General features: G+C 42.2%; 1 protein-coding gene across 2 annotated transcripts in view; it reads left to right on the top strand.

Moving 5' to 3' along the window:
• Nucleotides 1-27,911, top strand: part of YY1 (YY1 transcription factor) — a 42,549-nt gene that overhangs the window by 2,286 nt on the left and 12,352 nt on the right. For both annotated transcript variants that reach the window (XM_045015016.1, XM_045015017.1), the window contains exon 2: nucleotides 16,837-16,999. In XM_045015016.1, coding sequence (XP_044870951.1) covers nucleotides 16,837-16,999 — 163 coding nt within the window. The remainder of the gene's footprint in view (nucleotides 1-16,836; nucleotides 17,000-27,911) is intronic.

The raw sequence follows: 27,911 nt of genomic DNA, 5'->3' as shown, positions 1-27,911 counted from the left end.
TTTGACAGGTGAATTATTTTTTTTTTGTATTTTCCCCTAAAAGAAATTCTTAGAAAATAAATGTAAAATCCAGCATGATACAAGATTTTAACCTTTTATGATAGGGATGGTGGAAGATTGTGCCAGGGTTAGGAATCACCTGATTTTGTTTCTGGCTTTGCTAATGTCTTTTTATTCCAAATATTGTTACGTTTGAAGTGTTTTGTAGATTTCTGGAAGAGAGAGGCAACCTAATTTATTGTCCATCAGTGCAGAATTCTTACTGTCTTCTCTGTAAGAATCACATTAACACCTGCCCTCCAGCAAAATATATTAGTAAATCAGTTATTTCCTAAAACTGTGTGTATGTATATGTGTGTACACTGTTCATGAAGAGCTGGCTGTTTTAATGTGATTGTTGTACAAGTCTCGAGGAAGAGGTTGCAATTCCATCTTCCACTGATAACTACTTCTAACCTTGAGTGTTGTAATAACTTTAACAAAAATTTATACTCTGAATTTTAACTCCATAGAATGCAACAGTGGTCAAGCAGGTAGAAGAGACAGTGTGAACAAAAAATATATCTTAACGCATCTGCCACTGTAAGCTGTGTAGTGTAGCCAGAGCCTATATCTAGTTGTGGTCAATTGAAGGTACTGTTAAGATAGCTGAAAACAAATGACTGGGGGACAACTGAGTAAACAGGCTACAGGAGATTGTCAAAATCTGTTATCAAGTGTTAGTGTGCATTTGAATTCTGCACTTCAAAGTGCCCAGTAGGTTGCTTGCTTAAAGCTTGTTATACATACAGATTAGTACTTGGTTTAAATGAAGTGCAATAGAGATAATGAATGAGTCTGATACCCTAATGTAAAACTGGTTTAAATGAGAGAAACTCCATTGATTTCAGTGGACTCTGTTCCTTAATCTGATGAGGAGAATCTGTCCCTGTTTGTAACAGTTTATCAGAGATTTTGAATTATACTGGCATAACTAACCGCTTGACGTATTTAGACTGTAATCTAATGGTGTTGGGTGCTTATTTTTAATTATAGTAATAATCTTTTGCTAGAAATGAGGGCTACTTTTCTTTATTAGGGCTGGTCTACACTAGGAATTTACTGGCATAGCTGCATCTCTCAGTTGTGGTATGAGTATTGGATATGAAAAATTCACACCCCTGGGAGACATAGCTGTGCTGGACAATGGAAGAATTCTTCTGTCCACTTAGCGTCTGCCTCTTAGGGAGGTGTATTACACAGATGGGAGAGCCCCTCCTGTCATTGTAAACATTACCTACGCTGAAGTGCTACAATAGTGCATTTGTGTACAGTGTAGTTGGCTGTAGCAACATGTCATTGCTGTTGTGAAGGCCATCGAGACTGTTCAGTAGGCTAGTCCATCCCTTGTGTGACCTATAGTCCTGAGACTTAATTGTTAAGTCTGTTTTCAGAAGTTCCAGATTATAAACAGAATGGATACCAGAATAACTCCACAAGAAGCATACCCAAAAACTCCACCTCCCTTAACAGGGTAGAAGCGTGTTAGTAGTATACTGTTATCACAAAAGATAATGAAATAGGACGTTTGACACTGCATATTTCAACTAAACAAGGTTTAAATTAGTGGCTTTTAAATGTTTTGCACCACTGACCCAATTTAAGTTAAAACTGTGCAGACTGTGGAACAGGTCCGTAATTACCTGGTAAGCTTCATGTCTGACATAGAAATTTAGTAAAAAGCTCATCAAAGAGAAAAATAAACAAGTGGTTTGTCAAGATATGAATTCTGTGTGGCTTGCATCTGGGGGTTAAAATGAGGAACAAGGACACTTTGCCTTCAAACACTGTCAAGCAGTGATCTCCAGCCTTTTTACGCACAAGATCACTTTTTGAATTTAAGTGCAACCCAAGATCTACCCTGCCCCTTCCCTGAGGTCCTGCCACACTCAAACACCCCTCCTCCCCCAGTTGCTTGCTCTCCCCCACCCGCCACTCACTTTCACTGGGTTGGGGTTCGGGAGGGGGTGTGGGCTCTGAACTGGGGCCAAGGGGTTCAGAGTGTGGGAGGGGGATCTGGGCTGAGCCTGGGAAAGGGGGTTGGGGTGCAAGCTCCGTGAGGGAGTTTTAGTGCAGGAGGGGGTTCCGGGCTGGGGCAGAGTGGTGGGGTGTGGGATCCAGGAGGGGGGTCAGGGCTGGGTTTGGGGTGCAGGCTCTGGGAGGGAATTTGGGTGCAGGAGGGGGTTCTGGGCTGGGGCAGTGTGTTGGTGTGCAGGTGGGGGTATAAGGTGCTAGCTCCAGGAGGGGGGTCGGGTTCAGGGTGCAGGAGGGGGTATGAGTTGCTGGCTTTGGGAGGGGGCCCAGCTGGGGCAGAGGTTTGGGAAGCAGGAGATGGTATGGGGGGTTGGCTCCAGGAGGGGGTTGGGGTACAGGCTCCTGCCAGGGGAAACTTACCTCAGGTGGCTCCCAGTCGCAGCACAGTGGGGCTAAGGCAGGCTCCTGACCCCATGATGCTCCCAGAAGCGGTCCATGTGCCCCAGGGGCAGTGTATATGGCTCCATGTGCTGCCTCTCTCTTCAGGCACTGCCCCCTCAGCTCCCATTGGCTGCAGTTCCCTGTTCCCAGCCAATAGGCGCTGCGGGGGCAGTGCTTGCAGGCAGGAGCAGTGTGCAGAGACCCCAGTGTATCATAGTTCCCCCACCACCATCCCCGGGCTACAGGGGCATGTTGACTGCCTCTGGAAGCAGCGTGGGGCCAGGGCAAGCAGGGAGCCTACCTTAGTGGCAGCCCCACTATACTACTGGACTTTTAGCGGCTAGAGATTGTGATCAACTGGGAGAGTTTCCAGGATCGACCAGTCGGTCACAATCTACCGGTTGGTGACCACTGCTGTTGAGCAATATAAATGAACAGCACGTGCCATTTTCCAGTGATGTTAAAGTGATTGATATACCAGTGTTGTTAAATTTAGGGCTCAAGTCTTTCCTTCAAATGAGCATTGCCTTACATCTTCTAAAATGTATTAGAGGTGAGCCTGTGTACCTAAGAAGGTGAGTATTTAGTGTTGTTATATGGTTAAGTCAGTTGCAGCACTGTTGTTGGTAACCATTTAGGCTTTCCATAAAAGTGCTCTGATGTCTCCTTTTGTATTATGCTGTGTCAGAACTTGACAAACACAAGGTTGGTTTTAAATAAAATGTTAGTTTGAAAACAGTAATGCTTTATGGCAGTACTTTAAGCTAACTTCAGCTTTGCATCTGGGACTTACTTCCTTTCATACGTGTGGAAGTACAATGGACAATGATCTCTGATCTGTTAAATATTTCTTCAAATATTTGAAAATTACTATAAATTCTTCAAGCATATTCCTACACTGAGTAGCCTGTCTGCATTGTCCATAGTTTATCTCCAACGTATCCATTGGGTGCCATTCATGATCAGAGAAAATCGTGTGTGGGGTGAATGGTACTGTTTGTTTTAGTGAGGAAAGGGCCCTGATTCTCTTATAAACTGGGAAAATTCTGCAATTTTTTGTGGCACAAGAATGCACGCTTGTTTTTTTATAACTAGATCTGTTTCTTTTTGTTATACCTGTTTTCTGTTGCTGGCTTCAGACCCCACTGTATTAAGGTAATAAAGGTAATAATTGGAGATATACCAATCTCCTAGAACTGGAAGGGACCTTGAAAGGTCATTGAGTCCAGCCCCCTGCCTTCACTAGCAGGACCAATTTTTGCCCCAGATCCCTAAGTGGCCCCCTCAAGGATTGAACTCACAACTCTGGGTTTAGCAGGCCAATGCTCAAACCACTGAGCTATCCCTCCCCCATGCCCGCTTCTGTAGTAATATATACTACAGTATATATTAATTAAAATATATACTATAGTAGCACCCAGAGGCTGCAGTCTGGATCGGAGCCTCGTTATGATAGGAGCTATGCAAACAGTTTTTTGTTTTTTCCTTTCTATAATGAGTCAAGTTGCCTCTCTCTTCCCCCTCTGTGTTTCTTGATGTTTCCCTGACACCTTACAACTTTTGTTTTCTGGCAATGTGTATTCTGTTCTCTCCCCACTCTAGTCCTATTCCCATCTCATTCCAAAACTTAACCACTACCATACTGTTTATCTGATCAGTCTCCTTCCATCAACCACCCATTCACTCAGTCAGCTAGCGGGCTTGGGAATTTTATCAGATGCCTTATAGCCAGAGGTTTAAACCTAGGAACCAAAGACTGATAAAGATGATGACCAGGGGCCCTGTCTCACCAAGCTATTGCATCTGGAGTCCTCCCTCCACTGGGTGGAAAGGAGGGGATGTCAGGATTTCTACCATAGAGTGCTGTTTCTGGGCTGTGGTTGATCGCAGTCTTTCATACTAGCAACTGGCTAAAAGGTGCCTGATAAATTTGAAGTGGTAGCAAGGAGAAGGAATAACTAGATGCTTCCTGGTTGAAGGGAGAATGGGTTGGGGAAATGAGATTCTACGCCTCCCTCCTCCCTAGCATCATAGCTACCTCTGCCTCCACTCTCCCAGCTTCGATTTGAGTTCTCGTCTTCAATGAATAGGGCCAGTGCTGGGTTCTGGATAGTAGCAGTAAAAACTTACGAAACCCCAGTCAGATTGCACTCTTACTGAAGCTTGTCAAAGCTCTGAGCAGCACTGGAGCTCTTTGCAGACTGGGGAAGACAGTACTGAAATTGTGGCTCTAGAAAGAGTTGTTGTTTTAAACACTAAGCTTAGAACACTAGGGCATGGAATACACACACTGCATGGATTCAACTAAATTAGCCTCTAAATTGTAACTTACTTCTGTGAGACCTCTTAAAACAGGATTGAGCAGCTAAAATTGATTTAGCTTAATTTGGTAATACCACCAAAGAGTTGCATTGATTCAGTTACATTTTGCAATTTCCGTGAGTAGACCAGTCCTAAGCCATCCCATTCAGCTGTTGAGCATTGCATTCAAAAACACACTTTCAGGTGTCATATGCTCAGATAGGAGTTGACATAAAGATTACTCCTGGGGGAATTCTGTGCCTGTGCAGAATTCATGTCCCTCCCACAGATTTTTTTTCCCCACCCTCTGCAGCATATAGATTCTACTGGAGAGGTGCTGCAGTTACACTTTTCGCCCACCAGGGGCTGCTGTGGTGCCAGAAGAGATGACAGCCAGTGGGCGGAGCGGAACAGGGAAAGACAGAATTCCTCACAGCGGGAACAGAGCAGGGCACATGGGGCTGCTGGGGAGGGGGTGTCACAGACTGGGATTCAGAAGGGCTAGTGGGGGGACAGACTCGGGTGTGGGCTCAGGAGCTAGTGGGGGTGACAGCATTGAGCCAGGAGTTGAATGGGAGGGGGCTGCAGAGACACATGGGGATGAGGCAAATTATCTGCCTGACTGAATGAGAAAGGCTAGGGGTTAGCCAGGATGTGCCTGGGGGAGGCTCCCCAACTCCCTACCAATCCTCCACCACCACCACCAAAAAAAAAAAAAACACCCAAACCCTGTTCCATACTTCTCACACCCACACCCAACAACCCTCCAGGTTCATTCCCAGGCTCCTTCCCTCTCCCTCAGCCTCTCCCTCTGCCCCTGACTCCCCCAAGCCTTTGCTTCTGAGGGAAGAAGGAAATATGTTCCTGTTCTGTAGTTTAATATAGAACTTTGAGTAATTTATTTAATGTGCCTCGTTAGGAATCTATTAGTCAAAAAAAAAAAACATTTCCTGATTGTTTTTTTGGTGGGGAGGTGATCTGTATTGTTACATATCAAGTATCAGAGGGGTAGCCGTGTTAGTCTGGATCTGTAAAAGCAGCAAAGAGTCCTGTGGCACCTTATAGACTAACAGACTGACGAAGTGGGTATTCACCCACGAAAGCTCATGTTCCAATATGTCTGTTAGTCTGTAAGGTGCCACAGGACTCTTTCCTGCTTGTATTGTTACAGACATACTTGCTGACAGGTATTTTGAAATAAATTATCAAACTGATTGAAACTGGCGTGGTTATACACCTCAACCTCGATATAACGCTGTCTTCAGGAGCCAAAAAATCTTACTGCATTATAGGTGAAACTGTGTTATGTTGAACTTGCTTTGATCCACTGGAGTGTGCAGCCCCGCCTCCCCGGAGCGCTGCTTTACCGCATTATAGCCGAATTCATGTTATATCAGGTTGCATTATATCAAGGTAGAGGTGTATTGTGTGATTTTTGACAAATAGAATGTGCAGAATTTTTAATTGTTTGTCACAGAATACCCCTGGGAGTACAAGATGTAGTACTCTGAGAGGGACAAAATACATGAACTATAAAAATTGTAGTATTCTTGGTAATTTTATGGTTCCATTTCAGTGGGCTTCCTGAGTTTTATTTTGAGACTTTATGCTGAAGTTAGAGGGTGGGTCATTTAAAAGTCAGTTTAAGATTATGCTCAGCCTCACATCACAGCATCTAGGTGGTTTTGACTCCTGACTTTTCTGGATTGTTTTTCCCTCTCCAGCATCTAGTGCTGTCTGTCATTAGGAGTACAGGAACTGCCATACTCATCAGACCAGACATCTAATTCAGGAAGATGCCTGATTCATAGTTTAGGAAGGTGCAAAAATCTCCAGGTAATGGACAACTATAGAATAAGATGCTTATTGGAGAACTTATTCCCAATTGAGGCAAGTAGTGATTGACCTGTACCCTCAAGCAGAGGACAGTAACCTTTTTTAATCCTAATTCATAAAACAGTGGATGTTTTTGGGATCCTTAAGTATTAATCTGCTGTTGAATTTGTGACCCTTTCACAGGCTAACTGTACACTGTAAATATTTTCTTTGTTTTAAATGTAATGTCTTTCAATTGTGAGGGTAAATCTCACACTTGTAACATTAATTATTTTAAATACCTATCAAGTTGCTTCTCACTTGGTTGTTTCTAAACTAGAGTCCTAGTCTTTCAGTTTGTAGTCAACTTGTTTTAGTTATTTTAATCATCTATTTAAAACTAACTATAATGCATAATTAACATATAGGAGAAAGGGTGTTTTTTGTTGAAGGTTTTGTTGAAGGTTCAGTTAAAGACTTGTGCCTTGCAATTAAAATGAGAGCACACACCCCATAAGTCCTCCAGCAAAACAAAAGATCAGACTTCTCTCTCCCCTTAGAAAGATCAGGAACGTGAACTTTTCAGAACTCCTGAATCAGATACAAATCCATCTTAAAAAATCCTTTATAGATGGTTCCTTTTCATATTTATACCTTTGGGGTTGCAGCATCCTGCACAGTGCTGAAAGGTTAGGGTACCATAGGCTGTATATGTTGTGAGGAGTTGCTCTTTCTATGCTCAGGAAGAGGTTAAGCAACCCCGTGAAATACAGAAAACATGTTTGTTTTGTTGCCATTTTCCATTGAAAATTGGAATTCTTACTTAAGCTTCAAGTAGCTTTAAAAAGCTTTGTGCCATCTCCGTGCTTGAAAATTGGGTTGTAATGGAGATGGGGAGCTAAGGCATGAGTTGATTAGAATGATGTAAGTTAAAGTTGGTATTTTTTCAACTGCCACAGTTGGAAATGAGTCCACCACTGTCTAGGTGGGCACCCATCTTTCTAGTGGTGGCTAGCATTCATTTCTAGCTGTGGCAGACAGAGAAAAAGTGCCTTAAATCTGGTGTGGATTGTTTAGACAAGTGCAGTACTCTTTTGGCACCAATCCAGGATTTAGACCAGTGTGAGATTTCCTATACTAAGGTCTAATTTTCAATCCCTCATTAATAGATGGTGCATATGTGAATGGGGGGGAAGAACACATCTTCAGCATTTGCTTAGTAGCTGAAGTTGTGTTCTGCTTTGCTTAATGCTACTTTATTGGCTTAGTTTTTTAAAATAAAATCTTGGCGCTTTTGCTCTGTTACAAGGGGTGTGTGTGAGAGCATAGACGTGCATGAAAACACTACTTTTGGTACCTTACGCACATGTTCTACTCTTTATTGCCACACTCCATCCATTTTTTGACCTCCAGTTTTTACTTTTTTTTTTTTTTTTGACCAGGTGGCCTTCAAGATCAGCCCCAGGTGGAGTGTAACACAATAATATCTGGAGGTGACACATGTTTGAACTGTTGTTGCTTGGCTAGGGAGGAGCAGACTGGTCGCCTCAAACCAGTGAGGTTTCTGGCTACTGCTGCAACGTGTGTATCTTGGAATAATTATAAGTGGTGTAAGAACTTCTGTGCAAGGTGGACTGCATACTACCTTGATCACTAATAGGTAGTCCACCTTAATGGAGGATGAAGTCACAGTACCAACCAGTTCCCAGATCCTTACACTGCAGCTTTCTTCTCCCTTGCACTGGATGTTTGTTGACATGACAATGCCACTTAGATTACCTCTTCATGTTTCATGGTGGCCTCACATAAATGTTGAAGTCAAACCATGACAAGATAAATATGTGCAGCACTTGATCCATTCATGTATCTCTAGTGATCTGATACATCAGATTGGGTGACCTGGGCAGAGAAGTACCCTGTTCACAATATGTGTAACGCACATTAAACAACCAGTCAATTAGGTAAACAGTAGATGAGACAGAATGGAACTTGTAACAAGAAGTTTGGCACATAAGTAGAGAATTTAGTAAGCTAGCAACAATTCTTTTTTTCCAAACATAATAACTAAGAAGCCGTTTTGCCAGAAGAGATCAGTGAGCAGAGGCCACAGATGTGCTGTACCAGTCCTGCCACAGAAATCTGCTTCTATGCCTTTTAACCATTGTTGCCATTGTCCAGGACAGTGCAGAAAGTCAGCATGTTGCAGGAGATTGTGATTCTGATGGCAAGTCTTGAAGAGAACATTACTGTTAGCAGAGGGTCGGTCCTGTGTATTCCCCAGCCACTGAATTCATTCTTTATCACAGAATTTTTTTTAAAAAAAGTTAAAATTCTGGAATAAATATTCTAACCTTGTGATTTATGTAGATAATATTGAAAAGGTAAATTGAGCATAAGGTGATGGAATGTTGTCTTCCTGAGTTTACAGAAGGCCTGAAACAATAACTCTCAATCAGGAGATTCAAAGACTGCAAAATTTGTGGCATCTTGGGGATTGGTGGGGGAGGGAGGGATGCAAGAATTTGGCTTTTTTTTGCTGCAGAATTTGGCATTTAATGAACCAAGCAACCAGCGACTTTCTGTCCTCTTAGGAGTTTCCTGCAGCTCCCTTACGTTCTCCAGTTTTCCTAGAAGTGGGATTTATTTGAATTACAGTATATTCTCCCTGCTCTGTAATTGATGGAGCCAGATAACAGGGCTCTGGAAAAAACAGGTCATGGAAATGAAGGGTATCTAATGGAGAGCTAAACAAAAATACTGTCTGCAGAAGTTAAGGGTTCTTTTCATGGCACTTGGGAGTGTTTGCTGTAGAATTTTGTCCCATTGTGCCACAGAGTACAGAGGACCCTAATTATCGAACCTAATAAACATGACCATTTCTACTGTTCCTACCGAACTGGCTGGCTGCCACTTGAGAAGATATTTGGACAGGGTAATCTCTACCCTTTCACTTTCCAGATAAAATGCAACATCAGAATCCTTGTAATGTCACTGTAATTTAAAGTCTGGCATACACAGTGGAGTTGCACCAAAATCAGTAAAATACATTGCATGATAGGGGGTATCTTCACAACACAGTTAGAATCATAGACTATCTGGGTTGGAAGGGACCTCAGGAGGTCATCTAGTCCAACCCCCTGCTCAAAGCAGGACCAGTTCCCCCACTAAATCATCCCAGCCAGGGCTTTGTCAAGCCTGACCTTAAAAACCTCTTAAGGAAGGAGATTCCACCACCTCCCTAGGTAACCCATTCCAGTGCTTCACCACCCTCCTAGAGAAAAAGTTTTTCCTAATATCCAACCTAAACCTCCCCCACTGCAACTTGAGACCATTACTCCTTGTTCTGTCATCTGGTACCACTGAGAACAGTCTAGATCCATCCTCTTTGGAACCTCCTTTCAGGTAGTTGAAAGCAGCTATCAAATCCCCCCTGATTCTTCTCTTCTGTAGACTAAACAATCCCAGTTCCCTCAGCCTCTCCTCATAAGTCATGTGCTCTAGCCCCCCAATCATTTTCGTTGCCCAAAACTGGACACAGTACTCCAAATGAGGCCTCACCAGTGTCAAATAGAGGGGAATTATCACGTCCCTCGATCTGCTAGCAATGCCCCTACTTATACGGCCCAAAATGCCATTAACCTTCTTGGCAACAAGGGCACACTGTTGACATATATACAGCCTCTCGTCCACTGTAACCCCTAGGTCCTTTTCTGCAGAACTGCTTGCTAGCCATTTGGTCCCTAGTTTATAACAGTGAATGGGATTCTTCCGTCCTAAGTGCAGGACTCTGCACTTGTCCTTGTTGAACCTTGTCAGGTTTCTTTTGGCCCAATCCTCTAATTTGTCTAGGTCCCTCTGTATCCTATCCCTACCCTCCAGCGTATCTACCATTCCTCACAGTTTAGTGTCATCTGCAAACTTGCTGAGGGTGCAGTCCACGCCATCCTCCAGATCATTAATGAAGATATTGAATAAAACCGGCCCCAGGACTGACCCTTGGGGCGCTCTGCTTGAAACCGGCTGCCAACTAAACATGCCAACTACCTGTTGAGCCTGACGATCTAGCCAGCTTTCTATCCATCTTATAGTCCAGTCATCCAGCCCATACTTCTTTAACTTGTTGGCAGGAATACTGTGGGAGACCGTATCAAAAGCTTTGCTAAAGTCAAGGAATAACACATCCACTGCTTTCCCCTCATCCACAGAGCCAGTTATGTCCTCATAGAAGGCTGTTAGGTTAGTGAGGCATGACTTGCCCTTGGTGAATCCATGCTGACTGTTCCTGATCACTTTCTCTCCAGCTGCTTCAGAATTGATTCCTTGAGGACCTGCTCCATGATTTTATCCAGGGACTGAGGTGAGGCTGACTGGCCTGTAGTTCCCCAGATCCTCCTCCTTCCCTTTTTTAAAGATGGGAACTACGTTAGCCTTTTTCCAGTCATCCGGGACCTCCCCCAATCGCCATGAGTTTTCAAAGATAATGGCCAATGGCTCTGCAAACACATCCACCAATTCCTTTAGTGCCCTCGGATGCAGTGCATCCAGCCCCATGGACTTGTGCTCATCCAGTTTTTCTAAATAGTCCCGAACCACTTCTTTCTCCATAGAGGGCTGGTCACCTCCCCACACTGTGCTGCCCAGTGCAGCAGTCTGGGAGCTGACCTTGTTCGTGAAGACAGAGGCAAAAAAAGCCTTGAGTACATTAGCTTTTTCCACATCCTCTGTCACTAGGTTGCCTCTCTCATTCAGTGACTTTCTTCTTGTTGCTAACATACCTGAAGAAACCCTTCTTGTTACTCTTAATATCTCTTGCTAGCTGCAACTCCAAGTGTGATTTGGCCTTCCTGATTTCCATCCTGCATGCCTGAGCAATATTTTTATACTCCTCCCTGGTCATTTGTCCAATCTTCCACTTCTTGTAAGCTTCTTTTTTTGCGTTTAAGATCAGCAAGGATTTCACTGTTAAGCCAAACTGGTCTCCTGCTGTATTTACTATTCTTTCTACACATCAGGATGTTTTTTTTCCTGCAACCTCAATAAGGATTCTTTAAAATACAGCCAGCTCTCCTGGACTCCTTTTCCCCTCATGTTATTCTCCCAGGGGATCCTGCCCATCAGCTCCCTGAGGGAGTCAAAGTCTGCTTTTCTGAAGTCCGGGGTCCGTATTCTGTCTGTATTCAAGTTAGCTCAAGCATAACTTGAGTTACTGTTGTGAACACCTTTCCTTCATGCTAGTGTCACTAGGAGTTTGTAGGTGCCCAGCTTAAGATGTGTATCACATATATCCATTGTACTGGAAATGTCCAGTAGGAAGAACTTCCACTTCAGGTATGGAGCTTTATCCAAACATCCTCTCTAATGTGTCCTCCACAGAGACTCAGAATTCCATTTTGGGTTGTCTGCATCATGCTAAATGTCCTCTTGCAATGTCTCTTTTGAGTCTCTTAAAGGCAGTATCTCTGTATGCCCTCTGTCATTTTTTTGTTTTTGTTTTTTGTGTTTTTGTTAGCAGTCATGTCAGCCAGATGAGTATTGGAACTAGACACTCTCTCCTTAAAGTGCTGGTAGTGCATTTTTCATGCCGATAAAGTGGTTCTTGGGGGCAAACCTGGCATTCATCCATTAAGTCAATTCTAGAGTCCATAAATCACAGGAGATAGCACACGCTAGTCCTGTCCCATGTTATCGTTGAAAAGCTGTGGCACACCTGGCATATAGACACTGTGCTAAAGATATGTTTAGTCAAATCCAAAATGTTGAGAAAATCAAGATAATCAGGGCTCTCATATGGCTGTAAGGGACAAAAGTCTTGAAGCCTGTAATATCTAGGTGCATCAGCTAATGTGTGAGATACAAGGCATAGATTGTCTTCACCTATGCCAATTACTGTAGAGTTAGTTGCTGATCAGCATATGGATTAGCCTAGCCTGGATATGAGGCTCATTAGTGCTTTACTCACCTTTGTGGTACTAGGATTTCTGGGGGCATATCCCATGGTTCTTTAAGCAGCTCAATTTACTGCAGCAATATGCATCTTTCTCAGTGAATTGTGGGAGATCTCGTCTCTCTTTCTGGACATGGTCAGCAGGGTGGGTAGTGGGAAGGTCCCTTCTGGCCCTATATATATCTGATTCTGTGAAGACAATGAGGGAGTATCAGCACTAAGGTAGTTTAGCCTGCCATTCATACAAGTGGTGGGTTACCAGTCGGACTGAAAGCCTGACTTGGGCTTTTGCCTACAGCCCTACATGAACCAGCTAGCAAAGGTTGAAAGCAGCAGTAACTTTGGGTGAAAGAGGTGTGTGTGCGTGCGTGCATGTGAGGAAAGGATTGTGGTTAGAGGCAATCTCTGAGTAAGAACCATGGCTTACAGAGAGATACCCTAACATCAGTAACGGGCTCTTTAGAAATGTATGCTTCCTAAGAAGACATCTCCCAAACAGCTACCTGGTGGTCTTGTTCATTCACTTATAAAGTACTTTGTAATAGAGGTGCAAGCCTGATCTGTTGCTGTCTTGGGGAGGATATTGAATGCTGTAGTGTCTCAGGAACTGCTTTATGCATAGTTGTTTTAATTTGTTTTTGGTTAAATTGGAAAAATTTCTCACTCTAGGGTACATGCTGATGAAATTCCATTGTAAAAACTATAGAAACTACTGTGCTGAAAAACATTTACTACCTACCTGCCAAAAGGAAAATTTTGGGTAAGATCTACAGATAGTGTTTGTTTTTGTTTGTTAGCCCTGTGGCTAAAAGAAGGGATCGCTATTTGCTAGGTACCAAAACAAAGTTTTCATGCTTTGTGGTAGGGACTCTCATAGTTACTAGTGTTTTACTCAGTAATTTACTCATGTAGAACATGGTTTTCAGCATATTTGTGGAAATGATCTTGGTTCGCAGGCTCTTCAGAAGAAGAGGCATATCATTGAGGTAGTCTCTGTGACAGTTCTGAATTCTTACAGCTTTGGGGGAAGTGAGCATTATAGAATCTGTGGCTCTTGCTGCTAGGAGAAAGGATACTGTTTAGGAATATATGCATACAATTTTCTTATTGACTAGTTCATCTGAGGTGTGGCTGAAAGTGCAAACTAACCTCTGTCTCTTGTAAATATCATCAAACTCAGATTGGAAGTTGGGAGAGGGTATAGAATTAGCTAAACGAGAGACTATCAAAACTCATTGTGCTCCAAGGATTCAGGAGGTATAAAACTTAATTCAGAAATACAGAACTATAAACTTCCTGGAAGTTTAATGTTTCTAGCTGTCATAAATGTCAAATAATGCTGTTCATAAACTATTAACCATTTGGAAGACTTGTTAAACTTGAGGCTTCTGCATTTATAATACCTTCCAAAATTAGAGTGGTGGCGTCTCTTGTAGGTGCTGGAAAACGTATATTTTAAACATTTTGTACTTTGACTTTTAGTTAAATGTGTATAGTATTTTCAGCAGTTATTAGAGAAGGAAAGATGGAGAATCTGTAATATGAAGACAAGGAAGACTTTCTAGGTATTTTGTTCAATATGTATATTAGAGTTTTCTCTTTAACGCACATTTTCATTTTGTTAGAAAAGTGTTTCATTTTTCACCATGAAACATTTAAGTGAACGGTATTTGAGCTGGTAGATCAGATTAAACTTCAAACTAGCAGTAACAATTCTAGAAATAGCTTGGTATAGCATAGTTTAAAAGCAGGCATTACCAAAATGACGACTCTCTCACCAATTTGTATTATTTTTCAACACACAGATAAAAGAAAAGATAAAAACTTCCTACAATGCAGGTCGTTTGGTAGTCTTTTCTCTTCTATACGTTACTGAACAATGATGGTTTGTTACTTTCTGCATTTTATTGTGCTTCTGTAACATGAATAACTAGCGCATACTAACCCAGGCTAGTTCTATCTTTTTTTTTCCTTTTTCTTGTTCACTGTAGTCCTCCTTCCCCACTCCTGCCCCATCTAGTGCATTTTCTTTCTACTTTCTTTGCCTTGCCTTTTCTTAAAATGGGGGAGCTATATCTGCCCTCTCTTATGCTGAGTCTTCGCTCTTTACTGTTCTGTTTATAAAGTGGGAGTTGATATCTTTCTGGTGTGGCTCTGGGGCTCACCCATGGGACAAAAGTGGCTTGACAGAGCTACCCTAAATAAGCAAGGCAGTGGAAGTAGGATTATACTGGCAAGGAGGTTATTTCTAACACTATATGTACGGGGCAGGTCTACACTACAGCAGGGATTGATGCTCTGAGATCAATCCACCAGCGGTCGATTTAGCGGGTCTAGTAAAGACCTGCCAAATAGACTGCAGGTTGCTCTCCAGTCGATTCCTGTACTCTACCCCCGACAAGAAGAGTAAGGTAAGTCGACGGGAGATTTTCTCCCATCGACCCCTTGCCCCCTGAGCTGTAGACTCCGCGGTAACTCAACCTAAGGTATATAGACTCCAGCTATGTTGTTCATGTGGCTGGAGTTGCCACTGTGAGCTGTGGTAGAGGTACGATGAACAGAGTAAAGCTGCCCCACACCTGATGTTTCATTACTCTGATCCTCACTGTATTTTGGGAAGGCTCCTTGTGGATGGGAGAAGGAGAGCTCTCTGAGTCTATCTCCCAGCAGGGAAACACTCTGAGATGAATACTTCCCTAAGGCCCTCTCCACACTGAAGAGAGCTATTAGCCAGCTCCCCCTGCTGGATACGGGGCTTTAAAACATCAGTAGAGAGAAACCAGTATCTTTACCACTTCAGCAGGCTTGGGGGTGAGTGTTGAGCAGCAGCACCAGGGACTCCTCCCTGCTCCCAGGCCTGGTGAGAACAGGGAATCCAAAGGAGGACCTGCAGAGCTGGTAGAGAGGAATACTCCCTAATCAGCTTTCTGATCAAAGGCCGGAGTGATCCCTTCCTTTGTTTACACAGTGGGATAGGGAAGTGGGAGCACAGTCTGATGTCCATGCTGGAAGAGGAAGCCCCTCAGCATGTGCAGGAGATTTTCATTGGCTGTCCTTTGCTCTCATGTTGTGTAATTAGGAAGGCAGCCAACAGAGTTATCTCCACTGATTCATGTATTTTCCTTGTAGGACCTATATGAAGGTCTGAAAACTGTCGTTTATAGGGGAAAAACCCCAGAGTTGGCAGTTTGCCAAAGTTGACAGTAACGATATCCTGTTTAGGCCATGTTTACACTACAGCAGCACAGCATAGACCAGCAGTTCTCAAACTTTGGGTTGGGACCCCAAAGTGGTTTGAGTCCCCATTTTAATGGGGTTGCCAATGCCAGCATTAGACTTGCTGGGACTCAGGGCTGAAGCCCAAGCTGCACCCTCACCCCAGGCAACGGGGCTCAGGCTCCACCCTTGTGGTGCAATGAAGTTTGAGAACCCATGTTGTAGACGCTTCCTATATTGATGAAAGGGGTTTTTGCATAGCTGTATGTAATCTACCTCTCTGAGAGGCAGTAACTAGGTGGATGGAGGAAGTCTTTTGTTGATCTAGCTGTGGTGATAGGGTCAATCTAAACAGCTTACACATGGTGCAAAACTTTTCATAGCCTTGACCAACGTAGCTAGGTTGACCTAAGTTTTAGGTGTATACCAGGCCTAAGCTAGAGAAATTTGGGTTTGCTGCAGGGAAACTGGTCAAGAATAGGTGGGTAGATTTTTTATTTTTTTATTTTTATTTTTTTTGTCTTCCATGATCATCTACATACCTATTGGCTCTGGCTACTAAAATCCTCCACCACATCTTCAGTATTTTGCCTTCAAAGGTGGTCTGTGGAGGTGCAATGTGCTTTTACCCAGGTCCCCAGACATTTTATTTGAGTGTTGTGGCATACCTGTTTCCTTTTTTAAAATACATACTTTTGCACATTCCAAGATCCACCAGTTAAGTGTATGCTTCATCTCTAGGATGTTCCTAGTGATACCCCATAACTTGCACTTAATTAGATGTGTATACAGATCTAGTGTGTGTGTGTGTGTGTGTGTGTGTGTGTGTGTGTGTGTAAAAAAAAAAAAAAGTGTGTGCATATGTTTACCAGGCCTCAGAAAATGTGTGTTGTTTTTTATAACTTGTGGAACTGATTCCTGTTGACTCCTTACAAGTAGCATAGGAGTCTAGAAGTGCACTGACATTGGTTGGAGAACATTAGAATTTTACTAGTTGCAATAGCTAATTTGCATTGAAATATTGGTCATGCAAGATGCCTAAAGATAGTATTCGTGGTGTTTGATTTAATATATGTAAACATCCAGGATAATTTTGTCTGTTTCAGATGATAAAAAAGACATCGACCATGAAACAGTGGTGGAAGAACAGATCATTGGCGAGAACTCTCCACCTGATTACTCAGAGTACATGACAGGAAAGAAACTTCCTCCTGGAGGAATACCTGGCATTGACCTTTCAGACCCCAAGCAGCTAGCTGAATTTGCTAGGTAAGTCACAAAAGAGCATCTGTTAAATCTAAAATGACTATCATTCCATTGTTTTCTTAAATAAAACCTTCAAAAAACATGACTACTAGCTGTCAAATTACTTTGCCTGACTCCATTGTTTCCTATATTACTTCACGTAAAGAGCCCGTGAAACAAGCAGTTAAAGTAACAGGAACTTGGGTCCTTAACACAGTATTCTCAATATTTTGTTTCCATTTCCCAAATGCTATAGTCTTTTAAATATTTGATTTTTATCAATGCCAGATAATTTTTTGTTTTACTCTTTAGTCTTTGTGGCGGACAGGAATCGGATACCTTGAGTTACATCTTTACACATGTCCTTACTATTGCTGTTTTGAAGGATTACCTGAGGCTAAAAATACATTTGAGTGAGAGGTGGCTACTTCCTTATTAGAGTTGACAAATCAAATGTGCGACACTCAAAAGTTGTCCAGTACAATAAGAACAGGCCAGTAGTGTTACTAATTTTATTTTCATTCTTGACCACCTCAACCCCTATCAGTGTTTGTGGGTTCTACAACTTGCTCCACTACATCAAATTTAGTTTTCAACAGTTGGAAAAACTGTACAAAACCAATCTGTTGATCCTTTTTTTCTTAGTAATGGAAAATATCTTTTGTATTGTGTTTATCGCAAAAAACCTTACCATAAGGGGGGGAAAAAAAGGTAAAGGTTGCATAGTCAGCACTTAAAAGTTTAGGAAACATCAGTTCAGGTTGCCTGTGCAATCTTAATTTGGCCCATCATGCATATGCATTATGATACAGCATCTAATTACATGATCACTCACTGGTTGAGTGTATAGGCTTCCTTAATTCTGGCATTTCCTAAACTTTGAGCATTTGAGTAATCTTGTTTTTAAAACTGAAATATTAGCCCATGTGGTATGGTACCACATGATTTGTGCAGGGCTTGGGGAACATTAGATCCACAGCCCAGATTTCTACCACTTGAGACAATAGTGAAATTAGTAGCAAGTAGTCAGCTGTTACCTCTGTATTGGCCAGCCACTAGAGGGGGAAGAGATGTACAGTAGAACCTCAGAGTTACAAACACCAGAGTCACGAATTGACCAGTCAACCACATACCTCATTTGGAACTGGAAGTACACAACCAGGCAGCAGCAGAGACCAAAAAAAAAGAAAGTACAGAACTGTGTTAAACATAAACTATTTAAAAAAAAAAATGGAAAGCAGCATTTTTCTTCTGCATAGTAAAGCTTCAAAGTTGTATTAAGTCAATTTCAGTTGTAAACTTTTGAAATAACCATAAAGTTTCATTCAGTTACTAGCATCTCCATTCCCAAGGTGTTTATAACTCTGAGGTTCTACTGTAACTTCTGCCAGTGGGATTCACAGCTGTTTGCTAGACAGCAGGGGAATATTGGTTTCCATTCCAGGCTTTGGTGGGGAGTGTACGTAGATCCTTCTGTCTCTTTTCCCTCTACTCCTGTTCCCCTTCCATAGTCTACCTCTGCTATTGTCATCCCCTTATGCTGCTTCAGTGCTATCAGAGTAGCACTGAGAAAACAGTATATAGTCTCTCTACTGTTGTTTCTGGTATCAAAGTGGCTCCCCAGCAGCTGGGAGAAACAACTGTTGGGAAAAATGTGTCTATGGTGGTGCATGCTCAAAATTTGAGGATGACGTATGTGCAGTTCAGCTGGCCTGTAGGAACTGTTTGGCAATAGAGTATGCGCAGTGCATATAAAATCTCACTGTAAGGCTGACAGCTTCTACCAGCCTTTACCGAAAATGTGCAAACTGCAATTTTCCCCCCTCTCCCCGAAATTCTAATATGTTGGCCAAATTTGTGCAGACTTTCACAAGGATAGCAAAAGGTACATTGCTGACATGATTGGAGCATGGATTTGAAAGCATCTCAAGTGGTGGTAAGAATTTTTTAATATGGGCAAAAATATATATTTTCCCTGTCTTGATGCTAGTGTCAGGAAGGAGTTAAAATTCAGCCAGCGCGCAAAAAAAAAACCCCAAAAAACCCAACCAACCTGCTGAAAATCCAGGTCATAGTTTCTGTCAATACATAATAACTCAGCTCATCGGTAAGAGAGAACAATGCTGACCACCCTCAAGGCACCCCCAGATATCTGTAAGCATTCATTCTTACCCCTCTCCACCCTGCCTCTTCGCCCCGAAAGTAGTCACAGATAACTGATGTAATCAAAATGGGTCTATAAATATGTCTTGTTCCTACTGTTATCTGTTTTAAAAGTTCTCTTTTTCTTTATAACAATGTTTGCCCCTATAAATAGAAAATAAATGCAAATAAATTATTAAAATAATGTATATAACTGGCCATTATGACACCATATTTTTAAAGCTGCTTGCCATTCTTCCCGATACCATAAATAAACCCTCTTCAATATAATCTGTGCTTGTCAAATTCTTTAAAAAAAAAAAAAAAATCGCCTAACACTAGAAAATGTTTCAACTGTGGGGTTTTTTTAATTTATTTTTTGATTATTTTTTTTCCAGTAAGTCAGCCTGCAGCAGACATGAAAAAGTTCAGTCTGAACTTTAACTATAGATGGTTCCTCCTGTGTGGCTTATATTTCATAACTACTTATGAAGTGTTGGTGTATATATTCGTACATTTGGTATCGGTCATAATAAACTAATTTCAAAAAATAAGATTTACGTTACAAGAAAAACACTTGCTTTGATCTTAACTTATGTCAGTATTATCTAGAATTTTTGTCAAAGCAAGTTTAGTTCTATATGCTATCCTGCCTGTATATATTGCTGTGGGTTGCATCCATCAGGCTAGTTATCTGGGTGTTCATTTGTTTTTTAAATGAATTTAAATGGTTGATTCTGTTGTACTACTTTATAACTGAGTGTGATTACCTGCTACAGAATCTATTTAATACTTCTCTGGATTTTTTTTAATGTGAATTATTCTTGCAGATACTGGATGTTGCTATGCTGTGGCTTGTCTGACTACTCAAACTGTTCTCTTACTGATGAATTGTCTGTCAGGGTTTTTTTTTTTTTTTTTTTTTAGGTTTTTAGGTTTTTAGCTTTAACTGCCACATGGATTCTGTTGGGTCTTTACTAAAAAGAAGAAGAATGTACTGCATATGTTATCTTATGGAGAAAAGGAGACTTGTTATGAACTAACTTTTTTGCTATCCTAGAATTTTTAGCAAGTAGCCTTATAAATCAACAGGCAAATTAAGTTTTTGAGCATACAGTTGCTATTCCTTGAAGTCACTTATGTTTTTACAATTATTCCATCTGTTTTTATACTGGAGCCATTCCTGTGGTATCTGAACACCTTAGGAATGCTGTCAAAATTGACAAGCCTCAAACTTGACTTACCAACCATTATGTGTTCATCACAGTCAGGAAAACTCAATCATGTCACTGCCTGCTAGTATAATTGTGTTGTATATGAAGAATAGGATGGACAAAACCTTCCTAAAACAGTGAACGCTTAGAGGTTTTCAGTCAGTAGAGAATCACTTTCAGGAAGTCTCTTCTTTTTGTTACCACCTTTGCTGTTGTAAAGTTTATAGGGCCAGTTTTAGAGAGAACTAGTGACAATGTGTATAATTCAGTTTTATAAAACTATGGATGGATGGCACAGTAAACAAGTCCTAATCTTCTGATGCCCATTCATTGCTGTTTAGGGCCTCAGTCCTGTTTTGTGTTTGGGTCAATGGGGGGGCAGGGAAATCAACTTGAATGATGCAGGATCAAGCTCTAATTTTCCCTTGGTTAAAGTTTACTACTGATTCAGTTTTTACCTTGATTAAGATACCCAAGTGCAAGGAAAGGGAACTGTAGTACAAAACAGGGAGAGAATAAAAAGTGAGAGAATTGAAATTTGACAATTGATTAGGGCATATGAAGGGCTTGGCGGCTTGTTTTTGCTACAGTAGCAAATGGTCATATTTAGTGTGTGGTTTCTCAGTTGTAGTGACTTGAGTAAAATTTTAGAAATCCTTATCTAGTAATATTTTGAAAGTGACAGTGAACTTGAAATCCAGTCAATTTAAAGAATTGATGAAGTAATTTATGGTACCAAATCTACCCTTGAGTCCCACTGGCAGTTTTCATGCTTTAACAATCCAGTCATATTTTACTAGCTTTAAAAATGTGTTTTCTCTTCCTTGTTGCTGTGTACAAGATACGCACAAACTTAAAGGGGAAATGGGAAAACTGGCTAGACAGTGTTATGTAGGGCTGCTGTGTTTGCCTCCATTCCTTAAATTGATAGGAGGATGTGCAGTAGTGATTTGCAGAAATCACTGTACCAACTTCACTATTGAGGCATCTTATTGATCCTCAAGAATGAAGTTCTGAGGCTAAGGTTCACTTCCAAACCCACAGGCAGCTGTGGGTCAGCTAACACTATAGATGCCCTTAAGTAACATAGCAGATTTTTTTTCATGCTCATCTGTAATATATTCTGCTACTCAAGCCTTTATGTTGGGATTGCAGTTATGTTTAGTGGTCAACTTCAGACAAGCTTCCAGTATTTAGGACATTCTCCTATCACTTTTTTTAAAGATTCCATTTCACTTACTCTCTTTTTAATATCTAATCTCTGTTGAGAGCATGTGTTGCTGTTACAGTGAGTAGCCAGATTGTCCCTTAAAATGCATTTGCCCTATAGCTTGTGGTGGTGGTTGTTCCTTTGTCTCTGATGTATGGAGCTGGAATTTTGGACCCTTGGTTAAACCTTGCAGGAACTAGTACAGCTATGCCTGACAGTAGTTCATAAGTTCTAAAATTGCTGAAAATATTGTACACCTCTACCCCGATATAATGCGGTCCATGGGAGCCGAAAAATCTCACCGTGGTATAGGTGAGACCACGTTACATCAGGGTAGGGAGAGGAACCACTCCCCACCCCAGCTCACCTCTGCTCTGCCTCATCCCTGAGCGCGCTACCGCCGCTCTGCTTCTCCCTCCCTTCCAGACTTGCCACGCCAATCAGCTGTTTGGCCCAGCAAGCCTGGAAGGGAGTGGGGAGAAGAAACAGAGTGGCAATGGGGCGCTCAGGGGAGGATGTGGAGATGAGCTGGGGTGGGGAGCAGTTCCTCTGTGCCCCCCCCCCAACTTGCAGCCCCCCTGCCCCAGCTCACCTCCGCTTCTTCCCACGAGCGCACCACAGCTCCGCTTCTCCCTCCCAGGCTTGCCGCGCCAATCAGCTGTTTGGCACGGTAAGCCTGGGAGGGGAGGAGAAGTGGCGAACTCGTGGGAGGAGACGGAGAGGAGGTGAGCTGGGGTGGGGAGGGCCACAGCAAGTAATGCAGGCGCAGAGGAACTGCTTGTCGTAACACGAATTCGGCTATAATGAGGTAAAGCAGCGCCGTCCCCCATTGTTTGTACTTACTTAAACGTAAGTTTTAAAAGTTGGCCTCTGATTTTTTTTCTAAGCACTGTTAATGTGGCTGAACTGCTTAGAAACAGCAAAAGTACAAATGAAGAAAGAGGAAGTAAAATGTGAAGAAAGAAAAAGGGGAAAATATAATAGGTGGGAAGTTGCCACAGCCCTGAGTCTTAGTCATAACGTTCTTCCTTGTTTAGCTTCTCCCTTTTGGCCCCTCTGTTCTTTCATTCACACTTCTTTCTCCACTTCTGCATGCCGTCCAAGCAGTAATCCTCTTCCTCTCCTGCATCCCCTTCACGCCTCCCTAGTGCACTCATTGAATGAGGGCCAGAGTGGCAACTCTCCTTGCAATTGACCCCCACCTCCCAGAATTGATAGAGCAAAGGAGAGGAAACTGTTTTAGCCATTGGTCATGTCAACCACTGCCACTTCTGCCACCAACTGAAGTGCTCTGGGCACTTCATCCGTGGAATGAGGGCAGGCCTACACTACAGAATTACTTTGCTATAATTACATTGATCAGGGGTGTGACTTTTTCACACCTCTGAGTGACGTACTTATAGCGACCTAAGCGCCAGTGTAGATGGCGCTATGTCAACGGGAGAGCTTCTCTTGACCACATAGCTACTGCTTCTCGTGGAGGTGGATTAACTACGCTAACAGGAGAATTCTCTCCTATTGGTGTAGAGAGTCTTCATGAAAGCACTACAGATGTAGTTTTAAGTGTAAACCTGCCCTTAGTCTCCTAGGTTAATAGCCTTAAAGACATCTGTGATTGTTATGCTTAAGTGGGTTTTTTCTCACAAAAAAAGCTTGTTTCCTCACAAAAATGGCGCATTTGTTTGTTCTTTTCAAAATAAGGTACCTTGTTCTGCTCAACTGTGTGAGAATGTGGCCTTCACAGTGCAAAACATGAATTGTTTTCTCTACTTGCAACACAAATGATAATTGCATTTTCCAGAGCCTTGAATTGAAGGAGAAATTTATTCCATTTTATTGCAACGCTCTCTACCTTACTGTGACCCAACTATGCTAAAACACTAACTAAAATACCAGGATTAAAAACTCTTTAAAGAACATAGATTGTATTAGGGCAGCTTTGTACCACTCTTGTGGTGCAAAATTTAAAAATGACTTCTTAAAGACCCAAATTTCCTTTTTCTAATAAATTAAATATAAAGTTTAAATTCTTCTTGCAATAGCAATTGTCTACTAGGATTCCACTCTTGGTGAACACATGCTCTAGGTACACAAGTTCAGGTTCTTTTGGCCAGCAATGTCTGATGGGGCCATGTCTGTGCCCTAGATGTCCTAGCATCTCTTTTTAGGGCTTAAAGGGCAGAGCAGGCCCAACCTCAGTTCTTACCACCTGCAGCAGTGAGATGGAACTCCCTGCCTGCTTCTCTGAGCACTGTGCTTTTTTTAGTATTGATGGTTAGTCTTATTGCCCCGGTGCAATCCGTGCACGCACAGATTCCTTATTTTATGTATGTTCTGTTTTGTAGGCTAGACCACCACTTCAGGGACTCTAGAAGAATAGTAGAAGCAAAATCTTCAGGGTTTAAAACCTGCCTTAATGTGAAGCTTCAGTGCCACTGAGTGATAGACACTTTAGGTGCCCATTTAGTTTGAGGAAACATTCCTAAGTGGTGTGTGTACTGAATGTTGCTCATTTTCAAGTGGACTCAAAAGTTTGAGGATCTCACTTAAAATTGTTCCTCTTGAAGCACTCAAAGCAGGCCTCCTTGGACACAGCTAGACATCAGTTGCCTGGTCATTCCTTCTGCATGAGTTCCCTGGTGAGCCCAGAGTCCATACCAAGCTCTTGAGCTTCGTCAACCAAGAGGCGTGGTCATCTGCCTTCATTCCAGCTTCTGAGGACTAGGAAGAAGCAGTGCTCCAGAATTGACCCAAGATATAGGTACCTTAAGTCTTTTGCCTTGACCCATAAGTCTGATTCAGCAATCAAAGGGCAGTCAGCAGACTGAGAGGGGTCCCTTTGGCACCTTGGTACTGACTTTTAAGAGAGTGCTGGCAATAACCACTAAAGCTATGGACCGCATCTCTCTTGGAACCAGTCCTTTATCACCCAGGGCTCCTGTTCAGGTAACCTCACAAATGTGTTCCTGAGTGTCCAGTGGATTGATACCTACTGGGTCAGTACCCCAGGCATATCAAGTACGGTGACTTTTTTTTCTTTTCTTTTTCATCCTTGTACCCAGTATCAGAGTCTCCTCTCCGTGAGAGCTTGAAGTTGATGATGACTAATCCACATTGGCCAAGTACTTTTTGAAGTGGTGATATAAATGCACTTAAGACGGTGTTATCCATCAGCCAATCGTTTTTTAGCCATACCCTACATATTTGGCAGTAAAGCTTGACTGCTTTGTCCATTCATCAACACATCAAGAAGACTTGCAAAATCCAGTTGAGTTGCAAACTTGCTGGCAACTCATGGGCGTTAGTGTTGCCACCTTGCAGACAGCTACCAGTTCCCTAATGATTGTACCTGCTTAATGCTGTGAAGCATCTTAGGGCTCCAGTTGTCATTGTGACAAGTTGTACTCAGTGATCAATTCTGTCCTGCATATCATCAATGGTACAACCCAGACAACTGCAGTTTCCAGCATTCCAGTCCTGGTTGGCATTGCTTCCCCAGTAATTAGGCATAAGGCAAGGCCCTAGCCCCATTACTGTGTGCAGCCAACTATCAAGACAGCTTACTTCATAATTTTGTCTCAAAGCCATATCAGAAACACTTGCTAAAGTGTTTTCTGAAATAGTTGATCCCATCAGACAAACTTTCTAAGGAACCTGTTGCCACTGTAGTGCGGGACTATATTTTTAGAGCAGTGGCACATTTCTTGGCAGTTAGACAGCTCAGATCTATATTTCCTAGGCGCTCAGGATTAGCTCTCTCAAGACCTTCAGAATAATCGTATGAACCAAAAGATTCTTACAATGGGATGTGTTGTCATCACGGGCCGTTTTACTTGCATCTTTATCATTGGGTCTTCCTGAGCTTCCTGTCCTGCTCCCATGGAGCTCAAGAACTGTGTGCTATTTGGTTAAAGAATGCCCTCTTTATCATATTGATGGTGGGTAGATGCACTTAACAGAGTGGCTACATCTCATACCCATTCTAGAATTTAATTCATTGTTTGTGCCATCAGAAGCCATATACCAGGAGAAGGAAAAGCCATCAGCTAGCAAGTTGTTGGTATAGCAGGTCAAGAAGATATCTCTGGTACTGAATTAACCCACTGCCCACTTAGAGCACAACAGAGCCCGGGCACTCCTGACAGGATGTCTTGGAAGCCATGTATTCTTTGTCTGCATCCCTATTGGGGCACAATAGGGGCCACTCCTTCCATTCCTTTTGGGTTGTACAATGCGAGTCAGAAAGGGATCTGTAAGGGACAGCAGTATATGACTTAGGGCTCATGGGAAATATCCTTCCTGATTTTACATGCACACACCCCCATGTGTCCCTCAATCCATACCGATACCCAGATCAGCTCTGGCTTGACTGGACACCCAGGGGAGTGCAGCTGTATTCATGCAAGCCTGAGTAATCTGCCTCCTTGTGGATTAGATACTGCTGCCCAAAGAGGCAGTATAAACTAACAAGTTAAGTCAGCTAGTGCAGCCTTAGAGCCTCAAAGTATCAGGAGGAAAGTAATGAATGCTACAAGGGGAAGAATGAGGCAGTAAATTAATGTTGTCTTTAGCTGATGACTTCAAGGCATTTCAGGACCTCATCAGGTCCATGGCAGAGACTCTAGATACACCTCTGAAAGTGATGCAGGAGAAATCTTTTTCAAACTCCTGCACATTTTACACACTTCCATTGCTGGCAGGCTCATCTTGCTTATAAATGAGGATCATCCCATGAAAGACCTGTGACATGCGCTAGCTTCAATTTTGGCCACATCCAAGTGGGCTGACGAGATTCCACATCCCTTCCAAAGAACTTGGAGTACTTTTATTCCCATTCAGTATCAAAATCGTTTCTGGAAGCTGCGGCCCAAGAGAGATCAAAGTGGCAGGAGTCTCCCAAATCTATATCTAAGGGGAAAGATTTAAAAAGACTGGGCCTGTTTGGATGCAAAGTATTCATTTATCAGCCGCCATATGCTGGTGGATAATTACCAAGTGCTTCTGTCCAAATAAAATTATTTGAATTGAGATGGACTGTTTGTGGATAGGCTACCTCAATCACTGAGAAGAACTAAAGACCATCCCGATCTGAAGGATAGCTGATAACCTGCATCCAATTGTAGGCTGCAGTAAACAATATAGCGCGATGTACTTTGCTTACATTGGTGGTCGTGAAAAGACCTTACTTTTTCCAGTCATGAGGGATTTTCCAGGGAGGTCCAAACAAAAATTGAGGACCTTTTGAAGATAACTTTTTACTTCAGAGTGGTGAATTCCTCTATTCCTTAAAGGAATCTAGGGTGACTACATTCTCCTGATCTCTTTTCCAGTACTAAGACGGAAGTAAGTGAGACAGGACTTCCTTCAGGCAGTGTTTCTGTGCCCACATACTGTTACCATTCTCAGACCTTGGAAGCTGCCCAGAAAGAAGAGGTTTCAGCTTTTCTCTGCTGCTGCATAGTCTGTTTTCCCTAGGAAGCAGGTTTGATGCCATTGAGAGACTGGCAGAACCTTGATCTCTTCCCTTCTGTCTTTCTTCCCCTTCCATCACCCATCTTGGTAGCTATCTCTTTTTATTTTTGGTAAGCCTGGACTCAGATCAACTCAAGTCTTGGAAATAGTAAACAAGGGATATTCTATGGAATTCCATTCTCTTCCTGACCATTTAGCCCCATTCCCCATCCTTTTTTTTTTTTCTTCTTTCCTCCTTGAGGGACCATTTTCACAAGATACTGTTCAAACAAAAAGTGGACTCCCTTCTACAATTTGGAGGAGGGACTCAGAGTTATAGGTCAAGGGGTTATTCCCATTATCTTTCTCATCCCAAAGACAACAAAGGGCTAATGCAATCCTTGGATGCATTAAAAAGGGGAAGTCTTGGGTCAGACCAGAGAGGGGTGTTTTTTGTTTTTTTTTTAACCTCTGTATTCAGCACTGGTGCAACTGCTGCTAGAAATACTGTCCAGTTCTGGTATCCATGATTAAAGAGGATGTTTATAGATTGGGGAGGGTTCAGAGAAAAGCCACAAGAATGATTAAAGGATTAGAAAACCTGCCATTATAGCAATTAGACTCAAGAAGCTCTCTTTATTCATCTTAATAAAGAGATGGGTAAGGGGTGATAGATTAGTCTATAAACCTCTACTTGGAACAAATATTTAATATTGGCCTCTTCGATCTAGCAGATAAAAGTATAGCATGATCCAATGACAATTTGCTAGACAAATTCAGACAGGAAAGAAGGTGTAAATTTTTAACAGTCTAAAAAATTGTGTTGGATTCTCCATCACTGGCAATTTTTTTAAATTATGATTGGATGTATTTCTAAAAGTTAAGTGCTAGGAATGATTTTGGAGAATTTCTGTGGCCT

The sequence above is a fragment of the Mauremys mutica genome, chromosome 4 (assembly GCF_020497125.1).
Source record: "Mauremys mutica isolate MM-2020 ecotype Southern chromosome 4, ASM2049712v1, whole genome shotgun sequence".
NCBI classification, from domain to species: domain Eukaryota; kingdom Metazoa; phylum Chordata; order Testudines; family Geoemydidae; genus Mauremys; species Mauremys mutica.
Note: the sequence above shows the minus strand (reverse complement) of the source record. Positions and strands in the feature narration are given on the sequence as shown.